At 36.9% G+C, this 16,533-nt stretch overlaps 1 protein-coding gene across 4 annotated transcripts in view; it reads right to left on the bottom strand.

Moving 5' to 3' along the window:
- Window positions 1-16,533, bottom strand: part of VWA8 (von Willebrand factor A domain containing 8) — a 368,120-nt gene that overhangs the window by 168,576 nt on the left and 183,011 nt on the right. For all 4 annotated transcript variants that reach the window (XM_045053513.1, XM_045053514.1, XM_045053516.1 and 1 more), the window contains exon 21: window positions 12,085-12,161. In XM_045053513.1, coding sequence (XP_044909448.1) covers window positions 12,085-12,161 — 77 coding nt within the window. The remainder of the gene's footprint in view (window positions 1-12,084; window positions 12,162-16,533) is intronic.

Here is a 16,533-nt window from a genome sequence, read left to right as displayed (position 1 = left end):
TCCTTCACCAATTCCATAATTAACACTGCATTACTGACACCTGCCATGAACCAGGTCTAGAAAGGGGGCTGGAGAACACTGAAAAAGAAGAGTTGGTAAGAAGAGATGGATATTTTGGATTTGAAATGCCCCAGAGATACTTATGTGGATATTTGTAAAAGAAAAATGCAGATCTAAAGCTAAGAATAGAAGAAGGGGCAGAAGATGTGGCTCTCACCTATATATGGATAGAAGATGATACAGACTTATAGACAGGAGGTTTAATTTTAACTGGCTCCTTACCACATACCAGGCACTGTCCTAGTTACATGTGACATATATCATTTAATCCTTATAATAACTCTCTGATAAACTTTGGGCTCAAAGAAGTTACCCAAACTCATGCTTTCCTTCAAAAATGTGAGGCTTCCATTTTATTTTAGCCCAGTTGTATAATAAATGGTTTCTGACTTTTGACACAAGGCATTCCTAAACACTGTATCTGAAAACATACTCATAGCCTGGACTGTAGCATTATTGCCATTTAACCAGTTATGAGCAGAAACCGGTAAAAAGTGCTACTAGTTCCAGTGATGCAGCAGCAGAACTGAAGTCCTCGGTGGAAAATGATATCCAATTATATGCAACTGCCCCTGAAGGTTGGTTAAAAATAAAACAAAACCCTCACATTCAGAATGCGTGTGTGTATATAATACAGAAGACACCTTTGTTGGTACGGAGTGCAAAGCTTGTAGTCCTGTCCCTTGCTTTATTCAGTTTCACTTGGCTATAGGCTCAGCCCTGCTCAGTTCCTGACTTCCTATTCTAATCAGGGGATAAGGCACATGACTCACTGGTATTGCCCATAGAGGTTATAAATCTGATAGTTGGGTATTTATAACAAGTTGCATATACTTCTGCCTCTGTTCTCTCCATTTTCTGATTATCACACCAATACTCCCCTTGGTATCAGTATCCCTGGTACCCTATTTCCTCTAATCCTATCACCCTGGGTCAGACCCTAGCTAGGCCTGGGACCTCAGGCTGTTGGCTGGAGTGTTATTCCAACCTATCACTAGCCCATGTTCTCACAGCTCACGGTCATCTGCAATCTTTTATGGATTCATCTTACACTGGGTCAATTCATCCACTGAATCTCTAGAACAGACAAAGCTACTGAAATGCTGGAATGTCTTATTGCAAATTCCACCACAATTATGAAGATGGTCATTGCTGCCAAGCTTACCCATTCACTCCTTATCACATCAGCCTTTAAAACATTTTCACATAATTTCCTTCACAGCATTGATACTTCCCTGTTTATTGTGTTATTTACTGCATATTTCCTCATTACCACTAGAAAGCTTCATGACAGAAATGACCTCAGCTGTCTTGTTCAATGCTGTATTTCTCAAGTCCTAGAACAGTGCTATGGACTGTGCTGTCCCTCAGTAAAGGTTCCTTACGGTATATGCCATTGGCACCCTGACAGATCTCCTTTACCACCAAATACACCTGGCCCCCGGCTACTGCAGCATGACTTCTGACAACTCATAGCTGCACCCTTCTCCAAAGAACTGCCCTCCACCACTGGGGAGCTACTCTGCCCAGAAATGCCTGGGAGTTACAGGGTCCCCCTTAACCTCCCCTAGGGGACAGCCTGTAACCAATGACTTACTGATACGGGGGCAAAAAAGGCTGGCCCATCTTGCTTCCAAATGGGATAGCTGAGCAGTGCCATTCATGCTCCAGAGCTCTCTGGCTGAGGCCAGATGGCCTAAAACCTCTCTTTTCCACAGCTGTATCCTAACTCCTTGGCCTCCCTGCAGGTTTTACCTCAAAGCTCTTCCTCTAAAATTACTTACACAAACATTTCCACCTCTGGCTCTGGTTCTAGAATACCTAGCCTAGATATTTGTTGACGGCCTGAAGGCATGAATGATGTAAAAATGCAAACAACAATTCTTAGATTTTTCTAGCGATGTTCTTCGTTCTTCCTGTATGAAATATTATAGCTACATCTCAGTTAATAGAAATTACTTAATGGAGCTGTGAACTGAGCGATCCCAGTGAGACACAAATCGGCTTACTTAATCTAAACATGTCATGCCAGCCCCGTCTGCTCATGTTGTCACTGTTGGCGTCATCTGGAGTGTCTGGCCACAGCAATACCTGCCTTCCTTATAAGGAACCGCGCTTTATGAAGCATTTTAGATTTTAATAAGTAAAAAGACTGGTGAGAAGTATAAGGCACCAGCTCAAGATACTTCTTCACTCTTCCTGCTTCTCAGGGTGCTGTGAGAAACCAGCCACTGATGCTAGCTGGAGAGGCCCAAAGAGAGAAGAGCAGATTAAGTGGTTGGGATGTGACGGTAAGCATGTTCAGAGAATCTGATATTGAAACAACTGTAAGTTTGAGTTGATTTTTATTACAGTTAAGGACTGAAACTTTTTTTGATCTCTCTCCCATCAGAGTATCACTAATTCTATAATGGAAGTCAGTGTGAGATAATAATTCTCTTAACAAAAATGTCTTTTACAAGTTAAAAGAAAAACACCCACAAAGGGTTGGAAGGTTATAGACTAAACTAACATTAGTGATTGACTTGAAGAAGGGGAGATAGGATTGGGGTGGTGGCTGAAGGGGACTTTAGCTCTAATCACAGTGTTTTATTTCTGTAAAAGGAAGAGTAGAATCAAATTTGAGAAAAATATTAACAGTTGTTAAATCTCAGGGGTAAGTTTGGGTAGGTGTTACATAGTTCTATTTACATTTTTTGGATTTTTAAAGTTTTTCTCAATCTAAAAAAAGTACGTAACACTTGAAAGGAATGTAGCTCTTCTCTAATGGCATGGGATGGAACAGAACTAAGAAAAAATGCACAAGGCACTGGTGGTTCTCAAGCTTATTTAGCTTGGGACTTAGGAAGTAGAAATGAAAGCTCCTCCTTCTTTCCAGTCTTCTCTTTCAAAGTAGCCTAGAGCATGCTGGTCGCTGATTCTCCTAGTTTCAGGGGTGTGTGTGCAGCTTTGGCTCAGCCACCTCTCTAACCCTCAACCTGCGGCGAGAGCACGAGAGGTCAGAAGCAGTGTCGGCCCAGGAGGGACATCACGTAAAAGGCCACGAGAATTAATTTGGTTAATGTTTTTATGAATTACCTGGGTGATGGTTGATATACCCCAGGGGAGGTGTGATGAGGAGGCAAAGTCAGTTTAATAATCTGGAAAAGTGGTCAAGAAAACAGAAAAAGAAATTTCATTAAGAGATTACTATTGAAAAAATGGAAAAATATGGAAAACTGGCCAAAGGAAAGAACTTGGGGTCAAGTTGAGCAAGGATTAGAAATAGGATGGTAGAATTAAAAAAATGAAGCTAGTCTATACATGGATTAGAAAGTAAGAAAGTAAGGCTAGAAAGTAAGACTTGTATGACAGTTTTCCACATGGCTGGTACTTTAGTAAGGAATTTACTAAAACACTATCATCACTAAAATACTATTTGATTAGCACAACAAAGTCAAGAAGCAACACGGTGCAGTGATTAGAACACATGGCTGACCCCAGATTGTAAGAAGCCCGCTCTGTAACCTCAGCCAAGTTATTTAACTTCTCTGTGCCTCGGTGTCCTCACTGGCAAAACAGAGATGGGAATAGTACTGATCTTGCAGAGTTGCAGTGGGCAGAAATGAGTTACAATCTGAAAAGAGGTTACAGCAATGCTCAGTACAGAGTAGCTGCTATGTACATATTTGTTAAATAAAGAAACCAAAATAATATGGAAATATAAGTGGATTTGAAGATCATCCGGAAAAGAGTAAAAAATTATTACAAGCCTAAAGATCTACATGGAAAGGTTGGAGGGACTGACATAAATCCTTTAGTGAAAAAGAGGCAGCAGAAGGCATTCTTAGTGGGAGAACTACTGTCCAACTGCTGATAAAATAGCAGCTTCTAAAATAGCTTTTTCAAATTCATAATGGGTAGGGTGAGACAGGAGTATCTCAGAGGGTTTTGCGTAGCAGCTGACACGTGACGTGCCTCCAATTCTCTAATGCTCTTATCAGTGCTAAGGATGGCTTGATGGCTCAAAAATAATTTTTTCTGTGAGACTTAGAAAAGCTTTCGGTTCTTCTATTTTCTGTCGATACATCTATTTTCCCTCTGGGACTTTGTGAATTTCCAAATTTATACTGTCATATTCAGTTTTCTTCAGCCTGAGGATAAGTCTTAGATGTTCAATTATGCTGTGCCCGTATCTTCCTCTTGGCAACAACTCTTGCATCTATGCACATACAACCCATGCCATACCACGCTGCCTCTCTCACCTCCTGGCTTTTAGATAGTATGTTTTTAATAACCATGATGTCCCATGCTCTGCTCTACACTTAGAAAACTCCTACTTCTCCCTTCACACTCAGTTTGAGTGCCACCTTCTCCAGACACCTTCCCATATCACACACAGGTACACAGACTGTTGGGCACCTCTCTTCAAGGTTCCTACAGAACCTGCAAGTGCCTTTTTCATAGCTTATATTCAACACTGTATGGCAAATGTTGTAGTCTCACCCACTGACAAGCAAGCAAGCTCCTTTAGGTCAAGATCAGTATCATCATCTATAGGGCATCAGTGCTAAGAATCTAATAAATACAAGTTAGATAAATGAATTAATATCTAATGAATAAACCAGACTCCTGCCCTCAAAAAATTCCCTATTTAGATGGGGAGGCTTGACTGGGGAAAGTAGAGTGGATGGAAATGAGATATAGAAATTAACTATAATGCAAATCAGAGTGAGATAAAAAAAAAGTGGGGCATGTAGCAAGAAACTAATATTTATTAGCTTGCCTACATATTTAAGTGCCTAAAATATGTCAGACATGTGAACGCTCCTTTCCATACATTCTCTCCTTTAATTTTCACAACCATCCATAATAATCTTATTGAATATTATCTGTAATAATAATATTGAAATATTATTATTTAAATTTGATAAGTAAGGAAAATAGGACTCAAGAAGTTCAAGGCCACCAAAAAGTTAATGGTAAAGATAGGACTTGATCTCTGAAACTCACGTTCTTTCTTTCACAATGGTACACATTTAGTCCATACTATGGAGTTTCAAAGGAAGGGATGGTTACACCCAGAATGACAAATCAGAAAAGATTCCATGTAGAAGTAAAACTGGGCCAAATCTGAAGGATTAGGAGAGAAACACAGTGCATTTTACTTATTTTATCAAAAATTTTTAAAATATTTATTTATTTTTGGGAGAGAGAGAGAGAAAAAGACAGAGAGACAGAGTGTGAGCAAGGGAGGGGCAGAGAGAGAGGGAGACACAGAATCCAAAGCAGGCTCCAGGCTTCAGCTGTCAGCACAGAGCCTGATGTGGGGCTCGAACTCATGAGCTGTGAGATCATGACCTGAGCCAAAGTCAGACACTTAACTGACTGAGCCACCAGGCGCCCCATGAGAAACACAGTGCATTTTCGATGACAAAATAAAGACAGGCATGGATGCAAGTTCAAAACTTGTGAGTAGGACATAGAATGGTCCAGTCTGAAATAAGGTGAGCATACATGAGGAAGATCCCACTAAAGAGAAAGTTTGAACTATACAGAGAACCTGGGAACTCTATATTTACAATGGGCATCACTATTAAAAAAAATAACCAAGAGCATATAGGTCATGCTAATGATGACCTGTGCCATCATCTTCATAGATGAAAGTTAGCAAATGAAAAAAAAAACCTGGTAAAATAAGTATTTCAAAGCCTTAAGATAATTCTTAACATAGAAGTGTACTTTTATCCACAGAGGAAGTAGAGCTGCAAAAGGTGACATATCAAGTGTCCTCTTGAACATCAAAGTAACATGACATTGTGGAAAAACAAGTCAACAGATGTACTTCACAAATATGAGCCATGTAGTCTCTTCTATTTGCAATACGTACCGTAAAAGTAATTATATCCATTAATCTTTAAAATTTTTTTTTTCAACGTTTATTTATTTTTGGAACAGAGACAGACAGAGCATGAATGGGGGAGGGGCAGAGAGAGAGGGAGACACAGAATCAGAAACAGGCTCCAGGCTCCGAGCCATCAGCCCAGAGCCCGACGCGGGGCTCGAACTCACGGACCGCGAGATCGTGACCTGGCTGAAGTCGGACGCTTAACCGACTGCGCCACCCAGGCGCCCCTCCATTAATCTTTTAAATTACCTAAATCATACTCAGGACAACATCCTGATTTTAACTAAAGACATGAATTAAATTGTCCAGCTTCCTCATTTTATGGGATCTGATCATTAAAACATAAGATGGTAATAGTTAAAAAATACATGGGTTGTAGGTTTTATTCATGTATGTTTGGTGATGGTTTTGTTTATCAAGATTATGTTTTGAGTGGCCCATAACTAATTTTGTTGGAATGGCATCTATAAACTAAATTGAATGTGACTGATTATTTAGATGGTAATAGCACAAATCTATTAAAAGGAATCTAAAATAAACAAAGTAAAGATGTTATGTAGGTCACCCGTAGATCAGAGAAGTCCAGGATATTTTTTTGATTGCTATTTTTAGGTCTTTTAAAACATATGTTTCTCTTAAAGCAATTTTATGGCTTTAAATTTTATGTCAAATATAGCCCCAAAGCTGTGTATAATGAAAAAACTCCCCACATTGAACTTTGTGAGAATGTCAAATTTAATTAATAAAAATCCATTAATATTACATATTTTAAATAGAAATGGAGAGTTTTTACTTCCAACTTTATATAACAAATTCAGTATCAAATATTGCCAAATAGAGATACCTGAGTCCCTGTTACAGTGAGTAGATATTTTATTTATAATAAATCATCAGTCAGTAATGTAGCAATGGGTGCTATCAACAAAATTTATACAAATATTAGGCTTTGAAATTGTTATTACATTTTTAACTTAGAAAGTTTTTTCATAGATAACACATCTATACATTTATGTGGCCAATGTCAAAATTACCACAGAACACAAATAAGCAGAATACAATTCTTTACTATTAATGGATCATTTGTTACCTTAAGACAAAAAGTAGGTATAAAATGTATTGTAGGCAGAAAATGCATGTGGTATCTCTCCCTAATCTTCTGAACTTTTTAAAAAATGACTTATTTATTTTTGAGAGAGAGAGAGGGACAATGAGCAGGGCAGGGGCAGAGAGAGAGGAAGACACAGAATTTGAAGCAGTCTCCAGGCTCTGAGCTGTCAGCACAGAGCCCAACATGGGGCTTGAACTCATGAACTGTGAGATCATGACCTGAGCCGAAGCCAGACGCCTAACTGACTGAGCCACCCAGGCACCACTAATCTTCCCAACTTTCTAAAGTACCTTGAATACCATCTTCTTCTTGCTTATTCAAAGATTTTGGAATATAGAGCTAAAAGATGCTACAAATTACCTTGTCTACCTTTCTTAATTAGAGATGAAGGAACTGAGAGCCAAAGGGAGACCCAAAGATAGATACCCTCAAACATATATAAATAAAAGGTAAAAAATCAATTACTTCAACATTCATATAAAAGAGTTTAAAACAGAAAAGCAGATTAAATCCAAAGGAAATAAAAGGAAGGGTATAATCAAGATAAAATCAGAAAATACTGACTAGAAAAGAAACACACAAAAGAGGTTCAACAATACCAGAAGTTGGTTGCTTGAACAGACCAATAATATTGACAACCTTCTGGAAAAACTGATCACGAATAAAAGAAAGAGAAGGCAAGTAACCAATACCAGGTATAAAAATGAAGATATCATTACTGAGCCTAAGGACATTAAAATATCATAAGATGATATTACAACAACTTTATACCAATAATTAGAAGACAATGAATAATTCCTAGAAAAATAAGATTTATCAAAACCTCTTAGAACTATTGAAGATAATGAATAATAAACAAAGGCCTGTTTACAATCAGTGTGATGATGACATACACCCAGGAATAATTACTAAGTACCTGTTTTATTTCTTTGTCTTCTTTTTTACTGATTGTGCTAAGTAACCTCCATAATTCACAATCAAAATTAATTGATATAATTCAGCCTAACACAGCCTATTTCTTTTAAAGTATTTTGGTGTCCAATATATAGAAATGGAAAAATTGTCCCATCATACAAAGGGACTCTCACATAAAGTGACTTCCTTATTTCTGGGGCATAAATTTGTGAGCCAATTTCAATCTTTGATGTCATCTTTAAAATAAGTTGGCTTTCTGCTTATTTTAAAATCTAAAATTTAAATTCATATGTTTTTGCTCAAATTGACATTGTATGCCTAAGTGGCATGGGAATATACACTAATTAAAACTTCCAAGTAATTACATATTTTTAAGGGCACCACTAAACAGTAGAAACTAAACACAATGCAACCAAAATAAAATAGCACAAATTCGAAGAATGAACAACTGCAATGCTCACTCTATCATCCTTAAAAATATAAAATATGGGTCTTGCCATGTGCTTTAAGGCTCAAAAACTAGAACTGTGATGTTATAAACAAAAGTTATTCAGGTGAGAACTAGCAAACTAGTCAAACTTTGATTCTTTCATTATTTTCTTCAAACTTTGTCCATGTAGGAAGAAAAACTTGTTTTAAAGCTTAAAGATGAGGGGAAAAGGTAGTTCTTCAGATTCAGGGAAACATAAAATATTGAAATAACTATAAACAAGGACAGTATTATAGCTCTTTAAAGATAGAAATCATGTTTCTTATTCCTTTCTAAACCCTCTAAAACACATAGTTCTATAATCTTGACATAGTAAATTCCTAAAAAAGGTGAGTTGAAATTCCTAGGTTTATATAAGTTATTATTCATAGAAAGAAGAACCATGAGAAGATGAAGGAATAGGCTAGAAATTTTCCAAAACTATGCAGGTGACCTATGCAAGTTAAGGGATTGAGATGGCCTTGCTATGCCCTATTAAAATCAGCAAATTAAAATTTGCACATATTTTGTTAAATTTATTACTATGTATTTTATGTTTTTATCCTATTATAAATAATATTTAAAAATTACTTTTCTTTGTCCATTGCTATTATATAAAAATAAAACTGATGCTCCACATTGACCTAGTATCCTGTGATCTTTCTCAACTCACTTATTCTGATGGCTTTTTTTTTTTTGTAGATTTCCTAGAATTTTCTATATATACAATCATGTCATCTTTAAATAAAGACAATTTACTTCTTTCATTTAAATATGTATTTTAGCTTTAGTTTTTTCTTGTCTTATTGCACTGATTAGGGCCTGCAGCATAATGCTGAATAGTGAATATCTCTGTTTTTTCCCCCATTATAGAAAGAGAGCATTTAGCTTTTCACCATTAAATATAAGTTAGCTGCAAGTTTTTCATAAATGTCTCTTCTTAAGTTGAGGAAGTTTCCTGCTATTTGTAATGTGTTAAAACATTTTATCATGAATGGGTATTAAATCTTACCAAATACTTTTTTTTTTTTTTGCAATGATTGAGATGATCACATAGCTTTTCCCTTATGCTATAGATTGAATGAGTCACATTGTTTGATTTTCAAATGTTAAGTCAACCTTACAATCCTGGGATAAAACTCACTTGATTACGATGTATTATCCTTTTTATATATTCTGGAAGTTGATTTTTTAATACTCTTTACAGATTTTTGTATCTATGTTCATGGAAAATGCTGCGCTGTAATTTATTTATATTATGCAGGTCTGCTGTTGAAAAAATACCCTCAGCTCTTGTTTATCCAAAAATATCTATTTTTAAAGATTTTTTTTCCAAACACACTATTTGACACTCACGTCTCACTTTTTTTTCTTCTTTTGGCACTTTGAAAATAATCTTTTCACTGAATTGTGGTTTGTATTTACTACATATGAAAAATCAGCAGTCATTTTTATCATTTTCCTTCTGTAATATGTTTTTTCCCCTGTAATATGTCTTTTTTCCTCTCTGGCAGTTTTAAAGATTTTTGTCTTCCAATTTTCAACAATTTAAATATAGTGTACTTTGTTGAGGTCTCCTGTTTATCCTACTTGAAAGTCGCTGAGTTTCCTGGATTGGTGATTTTATGCTTTCCATCAAATTTGGGAATTTTTCCACCATTATGTCTTCAAATATTGTTCTGACTCATTCTTTCTCCTTTCTTTTGAGACTCCGATTGCTCATATGTGAGACTGCTTTTTTTACAGTTGCCATTTCTATATTGAGAATTCCTAATTATTCCCTCATTATACTCATTTTTTCTCCTTTAAATGCCTGAATATATTTATGGCAATTGTTTTATAGTCCTTGTCTGCTAATTCCACAATCTGTCATTTTGGGTTTTATTTCTACTGACCAATTTTCCTGCTTCTTTGTATGTCTAGTAATTTTCTATTGAATGCTTGACATTATGGATGCTATATATTGTTAAATGGATTTTACAGTCTTCCTTCATTTCATGTGAAGTTTGTTTGGCTAGGCAGTTAATGTACTTGTGAATTAGACTGATCTTTTAAAGACATTTCCCCCCTAGCATCCATCCCTTTAATTTTTAAAGTCACTGTGCATGAGAAAAACGTCCAAAAATACTGCTAAATAGCAAGCATCCTTGTTTTCTCAAGGCTTTTTTTTTTCGTTTTTATTTATTTTATTTTTTAATATGAAATTTATTGTCAAATTGGTTTCCATACAACACCCAGTTAAACTTATTAAGGATGAGCATAAAGCAACTTTTATTTTACAGATAGACTGGTTCTACTTCTAAAGCACACACTCTATAGAATATCTTCCGAATGCCAGGAGTGTTTAATGGAGGCTCCTAATCATGTGGGACCTCTGGTACTTGTTTAGCTCACAGATCCCAGGTAGTTGTAAGTTTCCCAGTATTTGTGAGTCTTGTGCAGTTTTATAATTCTTTACTATGGTAGGACTAATCTGGTACCACTTACTCCATCTCCATAATAGCCGGAGGTATAAATCCCATGAGGGAGATTTTGTTTTTTGTTTTTTACTATCTCTCAGCTTTACTTTGGTTCTCTTCTCTTTCTTTCATGACTCATTAATTCTGCTTTCTTTTTTCTTACATTTTTCTCCCAAGAACATATTATTTAATGGAAGGACTCAAATGAGAAACTAATTCTTGCAACTCAGTCCAATGTTTTTTCCACTACACAATACATACATATTTTTAAATGTTTGTTTATTTTGAGAGAGTGAGAATGTGAGTGGGGAAGGGGCAAAGAGAGAAGGAGAAAGAGAATTCCAAGCAGGCTCCACACTGTCAGTGCAGAGCGCAATGCGGGACTTGATCTCATGAATTGTGAGATCATGACCTGAGCATGAATCAAGAGTCAGATGCTTAAGTGAGTAACTGAGTAACACCCACTACACAATATGTTTTATCTCTTGGGATTAAAATAACAATTAAATCTAGTTTTAACCTGCTTATTACTTGGTATATTCCTTGATTTCTCTATTTTTCTCTCTCTCTCTTTCCCATCTCTTTGTCTCTGTCTCTGTTTTGGTGGATCTGCTACTTACTTTTATTTTAGAAAGATTTAGAGCAGGTTGGCTGATACAGGTAAAAACAATTCATGTCAAGAAAATCTATTTGATTAAAAGCTATCCCTGAACCAGCATTCTGACCACACAAAACTAAATAATCCACAAAGTGTTTATAAGGAAGGCAAGGAGACTAATAACTTATTCTATATTTTTGGTTTCTTACCTCATTCCTGAGATCATATAGTATATTGTTTCTCCTTGTGAGCTATTTTAGCTTCCTGTTAGTGAATGGGCTTAGCCTCTAATATTTTTATTCCAATTTAAGGGCCTTTATGTTGATGAAATCTGCTCCTAGAATGTAATGTTCATCACTCTCTGTCCACAAAATATCTATTTATTCATGTTTATAAAGCATTAGTCACTTTAAAAATAAATTTTGCCATGTTTTATTGCCTTTTAAGGAGGAGAAAGATAAGGACAGGAGGAACAGAAATAAAACTGGCTTATAAAATGGGCTTTTAAAAAAGTATTTTTAAATTGTACTGGGAGAAAAATAAATAATTAAACTACATCTCAAGAGGTTGTGGGTCTTACACTCTTACCTGTGCAGCTGAATGTATTCTCGAGGTCTGTTGAGCAGGTGAAGGAATCTGTCAACAATCTTGTTCTTTCCTACACCCTGTAATTACACAAGGAGCGTTAAACAAAAAGAGACTTTTGTGGAGGTAAAACAAACCAGAAGAATCTTTTGCCAAATGTACTTTCTCAAAGTTGTACTGTTTCAGCTTATTGTTAATGAAAACATACATATATACATATATATATGTTTACATACAGCAAACAAATACAGCACAACTTCTGACAGAAAGGTTTTTAAAAAAGTTACTTCTAAGTACACTAGGTTAATTTACATAAAATACACTAAACGCATTCTTTTTATTTAAAAGGAACTTCATAATAACTTTTAGCCTTCTACAGCTTGTTTTTTCTGTTCTACAGTCTTACACTTAAATATAGATGTTATAGTACAATATTAATTATTTCAAATTTGAAGAATGGCATCAAAGGCAATAAACTAAGTATAAAAACAACGATTTTGCCAGTGGTTCTTCAGAAGTGTATGGTTTTTAAAGACAGATGAATACAACACCGTACTTCGGTGTTAATCACTCATTTATTTTTCTCCTTTTATCCCTCTTTCAGTCCTTTAAAACCTTCGAAACCTAAATTATAACCAAGGTTTATTAATAAGTCTCAACTAGGGGCACCTAGATGGCTCAGTCCGTTGAGCGTCCAATTATTGATTTCAGTTCACATCATGATCTCAGGGTCATGAGATGGATCCTCACGTGGCGCTCTGTGCTGAGCATGGAACCTGCTTAAGATTCTCTCTCTCCTTCCCTTCTTCTCAGCTCTTATGCACTCTTTCTCTCTTAAAAAAAAAAGTTTCAACTATATCTGCTCTTGTTAGGAATGTCCTCATGTCCTTACCACTTATTGATGCTGAGAGTTGTTGCCATCCTTTGTAGAAGACAGACTGTTAAAAATGGAAACCACTCCCATGCTAGTTCCCCATTTTAAAGTTTTCTCTTAGAGGTGGAATACTCTATTAACGGAATGTGACTCTTTTAACAAGTGAGTTGTGTGGGAAGAGTAGAAGTCGTCAAAAAGCTAAATTCCATAGTCATATGTAGTCATAGCGATAAATAACACTTACTGATTTCTTATACCCTCCCTGCCAAGCTCTATGCTAGGTATTTACCTGTGTTCTTTCATTTAATTACCATAACAGCTCTATGAGGTAAGTATTTTGATTATTCCAACTTCACAAATCAAGACACCAAGTCTCAGAAAAGCCAAGCAACATGTTTGTGGTCACACAGCCAGGATTCAAATCCAGGTCTGTCTGATTCTGATGCTCATGCTTTTAGTCCCAACATTACGGATTATATTTCTCTCAGTTTGAAATTGATTTAGGGAAATGGGGCCTTGAATTTTCTCCTCCCCTACTGCTAGGAGTCCATCCTAAGGAAATCATTAGGCAGATCAGGAAAATGCATGGCGCTAAGCAGTAAGAGCAGAACCCCAATAGAAGGAAGCAGGCATTGGTATTTCTGCTACACGCTCAAATATCTTGTAAAGAAAGGCATTCTACAAGCACAGAGGATAGAAATTCAAATCAATCAAATGAGTATTTATTGAGCATTCTCATAGTCCAAGAACTGTGACAGTTCCTCTAAGATAAACAAATTCGCAAAGAAAATATGAGAAGTTGTCCCTCACAGTTCTCAAAAGGAGGCAAGATACATACACAGGGAGCACAGAAGACAAGTCACCAGTGTACATAAATAACTGCTAACTTATATGACATAGATTCTAATAACCTTAGAATCTTTCTCTTCTCTTTGGCCCACTAAATATGTCATAAGATGACAGATGCAAGAGAGACTAAGAGGGCTGGAATGATTACCAATTAATAAATACGACAGAGATATGAAGCACACACAGAAACACACAGTAGCAAGCAATTAAGATCCATTGTATACCCTCAATTCAGGGAAACAGAATGAAATCAATATATTTTTTTTTTTAATTTTTTTTTCAACGTTTATTTTTGGGACAGAGAGAGACAGAGCATGAACGGGGGAGGGGCAGAGAGAGAGGGAGACACAGAATCGGAAACAGGCTCCAGGCTCCGAGCCATCAGCCCAGAGCCTGACGCGGGGCTCGAACTCACGGACCGCGAGATCGTGACCTGGCTGAAGTCGGACGCTTAACCGACTGCGCCACCCAGGCGCCCCTGAAATCAAAATTTAAAGAAGGACAATATGGCAATAATATGCAAACTATACTGAAAGAGGAGACACTGGTATCCAGGAGATTGACTGTTTATCCACTCAACATATAAACAAACATTTACTGAGTGTTGGCACATGTCAGGAGAGAGACCAGTGAACGAGACAGATAAGGTTTCCACTCTTCTGGAACTCCCATTTCAGAAGTGTGGAGACAGAAGGATTGGAAGGTAGATTAGAAAAGTAGGTAGAAAGCCAGCAACATATAGTTAGACAACTAACAAAATAAAGAAAATTATCAAGCAGTGATGTTCTCTACACACAGTTAAGATAGGGTGAGGTAATACTAACTGGGTGGTTATTGACACTGATTTAGAAGTGAAGACCTTTTCTCAGGTAACTTTAAGCTGAGATCTAGATGACGAGGAGCCAGTGCTATCAAGACTCCAGAAGGGGCATTCCAGGAGAAAAGTTGCTACAGCTGATCCCCTAAAGTACATATAAGCTTAGGATATCTGAGGAGCAGCCCATGTGTTCAAGTGTTGTAGGCAAGAGAAGAATATACAAGATAAAGAAATAAAAGTAAGTAGGGTCTAACCAACCAAGTTTACAAGTCAAGGTGAAGAAGTGGGATTTTATTCTATTCGATAGGGAGCCATTTATATATATATATGTATATATAGGTGTATATATAGGTGTATATATAGGTATATTTATATATTTATATTTACATATTTATATATATATTTACATATTTATATATATATTTATATTTATTTATTTATTTATTTATTTATTTTTGAGAGAGAGAGAGAGAGAGAGAGAGAGAGAGAGAGAGAGAGAATGAATGAATAAGCAGGGAAGGGCAGAGAGACAGGGAGACACAGAATCCGAAGCAGGCTCCAGGCTCTGAGTTGTCAGCACAGGGCCCGACGTGGGGCGTGAACTCATGAACCGTGAGATCATGACCTGAGCCAAAGTTGGACGCCCAACCGACTGAACCACCTAGGAGCCCCCATTACAAGATTTTTTAGCAGAGAAGTGACATGAACTAATACATAGGTATGGAGAGTGAATTATAAGGGAGGGGGTAAGGATGGAAACTGGGAACCAGTTGGAATGCTACTTCCAGAATCCAGGCAAGAGACAGTGATGGCTTAGATTAGGGAGGTACAAGTGGAGAAAGACAGATTCAACTTGTTTTGCAAGTAAAGCTGACAAAACTGGCTCACGAACTGGATAAGGGAGGGTAAAGGAAAAGAAAGATCAAAGGTTACTTCTAGATAATTCCTTGAGCAAATGGATAGGAAAGACTAGGGGAGGAAGACCTTTTTCAGGAGGAAAAATCAAGAGCTAACCCTATCTTTCTCCAAAGCATTTATCATCATTTAACATTCCGTCAATTTATTTGCTTGTGTGTTACCTTTCTCCCGGACTGGAAATGTTAGCTCAAGAAGCTTGTCTTGTACACTACTGTATTGCTAGTGTCTAGAATGGTGCTCACACTAAGTAGGTACTCAGCTAATCTGTCTAATGAATTAATGATATCTACATCTCCCCAGGTGTTTATGGCAGTGACCCCAGTCATCCTCAGTACTTCTGACTCCCTCTCAATTCATTACTATTCCTCTCATTTCTATCTCCAAAATAGATCTTAAGTCTGTCAAATTTCTCTGGAATCATCTTAAACCAAAGGAATATCTTATCTTGTCTAGAACAGTGGTTCTCAAGCTTTGATGAGCAAATGAATCACCTCTCAGATCTTAACAAGATGCAGAATGATTTGGTAGGTCTGGGCTGGGGTCTGAGACTCTGCATCTCTAAGATGCTTCCAAGTGGCACCAACACTGCTCATCCACAGACGTTGTGCAGCAAGAATATGTACCTGCAATAGTCTCACAACTGAGCTCCCTACATTCATTCATTCATTCACTCTATTCATTTGTTCATTCTATTCATTCATTCATGCTATTTTGAATGTATTTTCCACACTGCCAGCTGGAGTAATGTTCTTAACAGATAAATTAGATTATGTCATTCTGCTCAACCCCACTCAGTAGCTTCTCACCACATTTAGAGGAAGTGTGAAAATTCTTCCTGTGGCCTGTAAGGTCCTACATGCTCTAGCCTCCACTCATTCCTCCAGGCCTCCAGTGTCCGCTCTTCTCCACCCAAACACTGTTCCAGTCACACTCAGCTTCCTTCAGTCCTTAAAAGATTCCAAGCTCTTCCTACCTCAGGGGCCTTGCACATGCA

The sequence above is a fragment of the Felis catus genome, chromosome A1 (assembly GCF_018350175.1).
Source record: "Felis catus isolate Fca126 chromosome A1, F.catus_Fca126_mat1.0, whole genome shotgun sequence".
In the NCBI taxonomy this organism is placed as follows: Eukaryota; Metazoa; Chordata; class Mammalia; order Carnivora; family Felidae; genus Felis; species Felis catus.
This window is presented reverse-complemented; position numbering and strand designations above follow the sequence as displayed.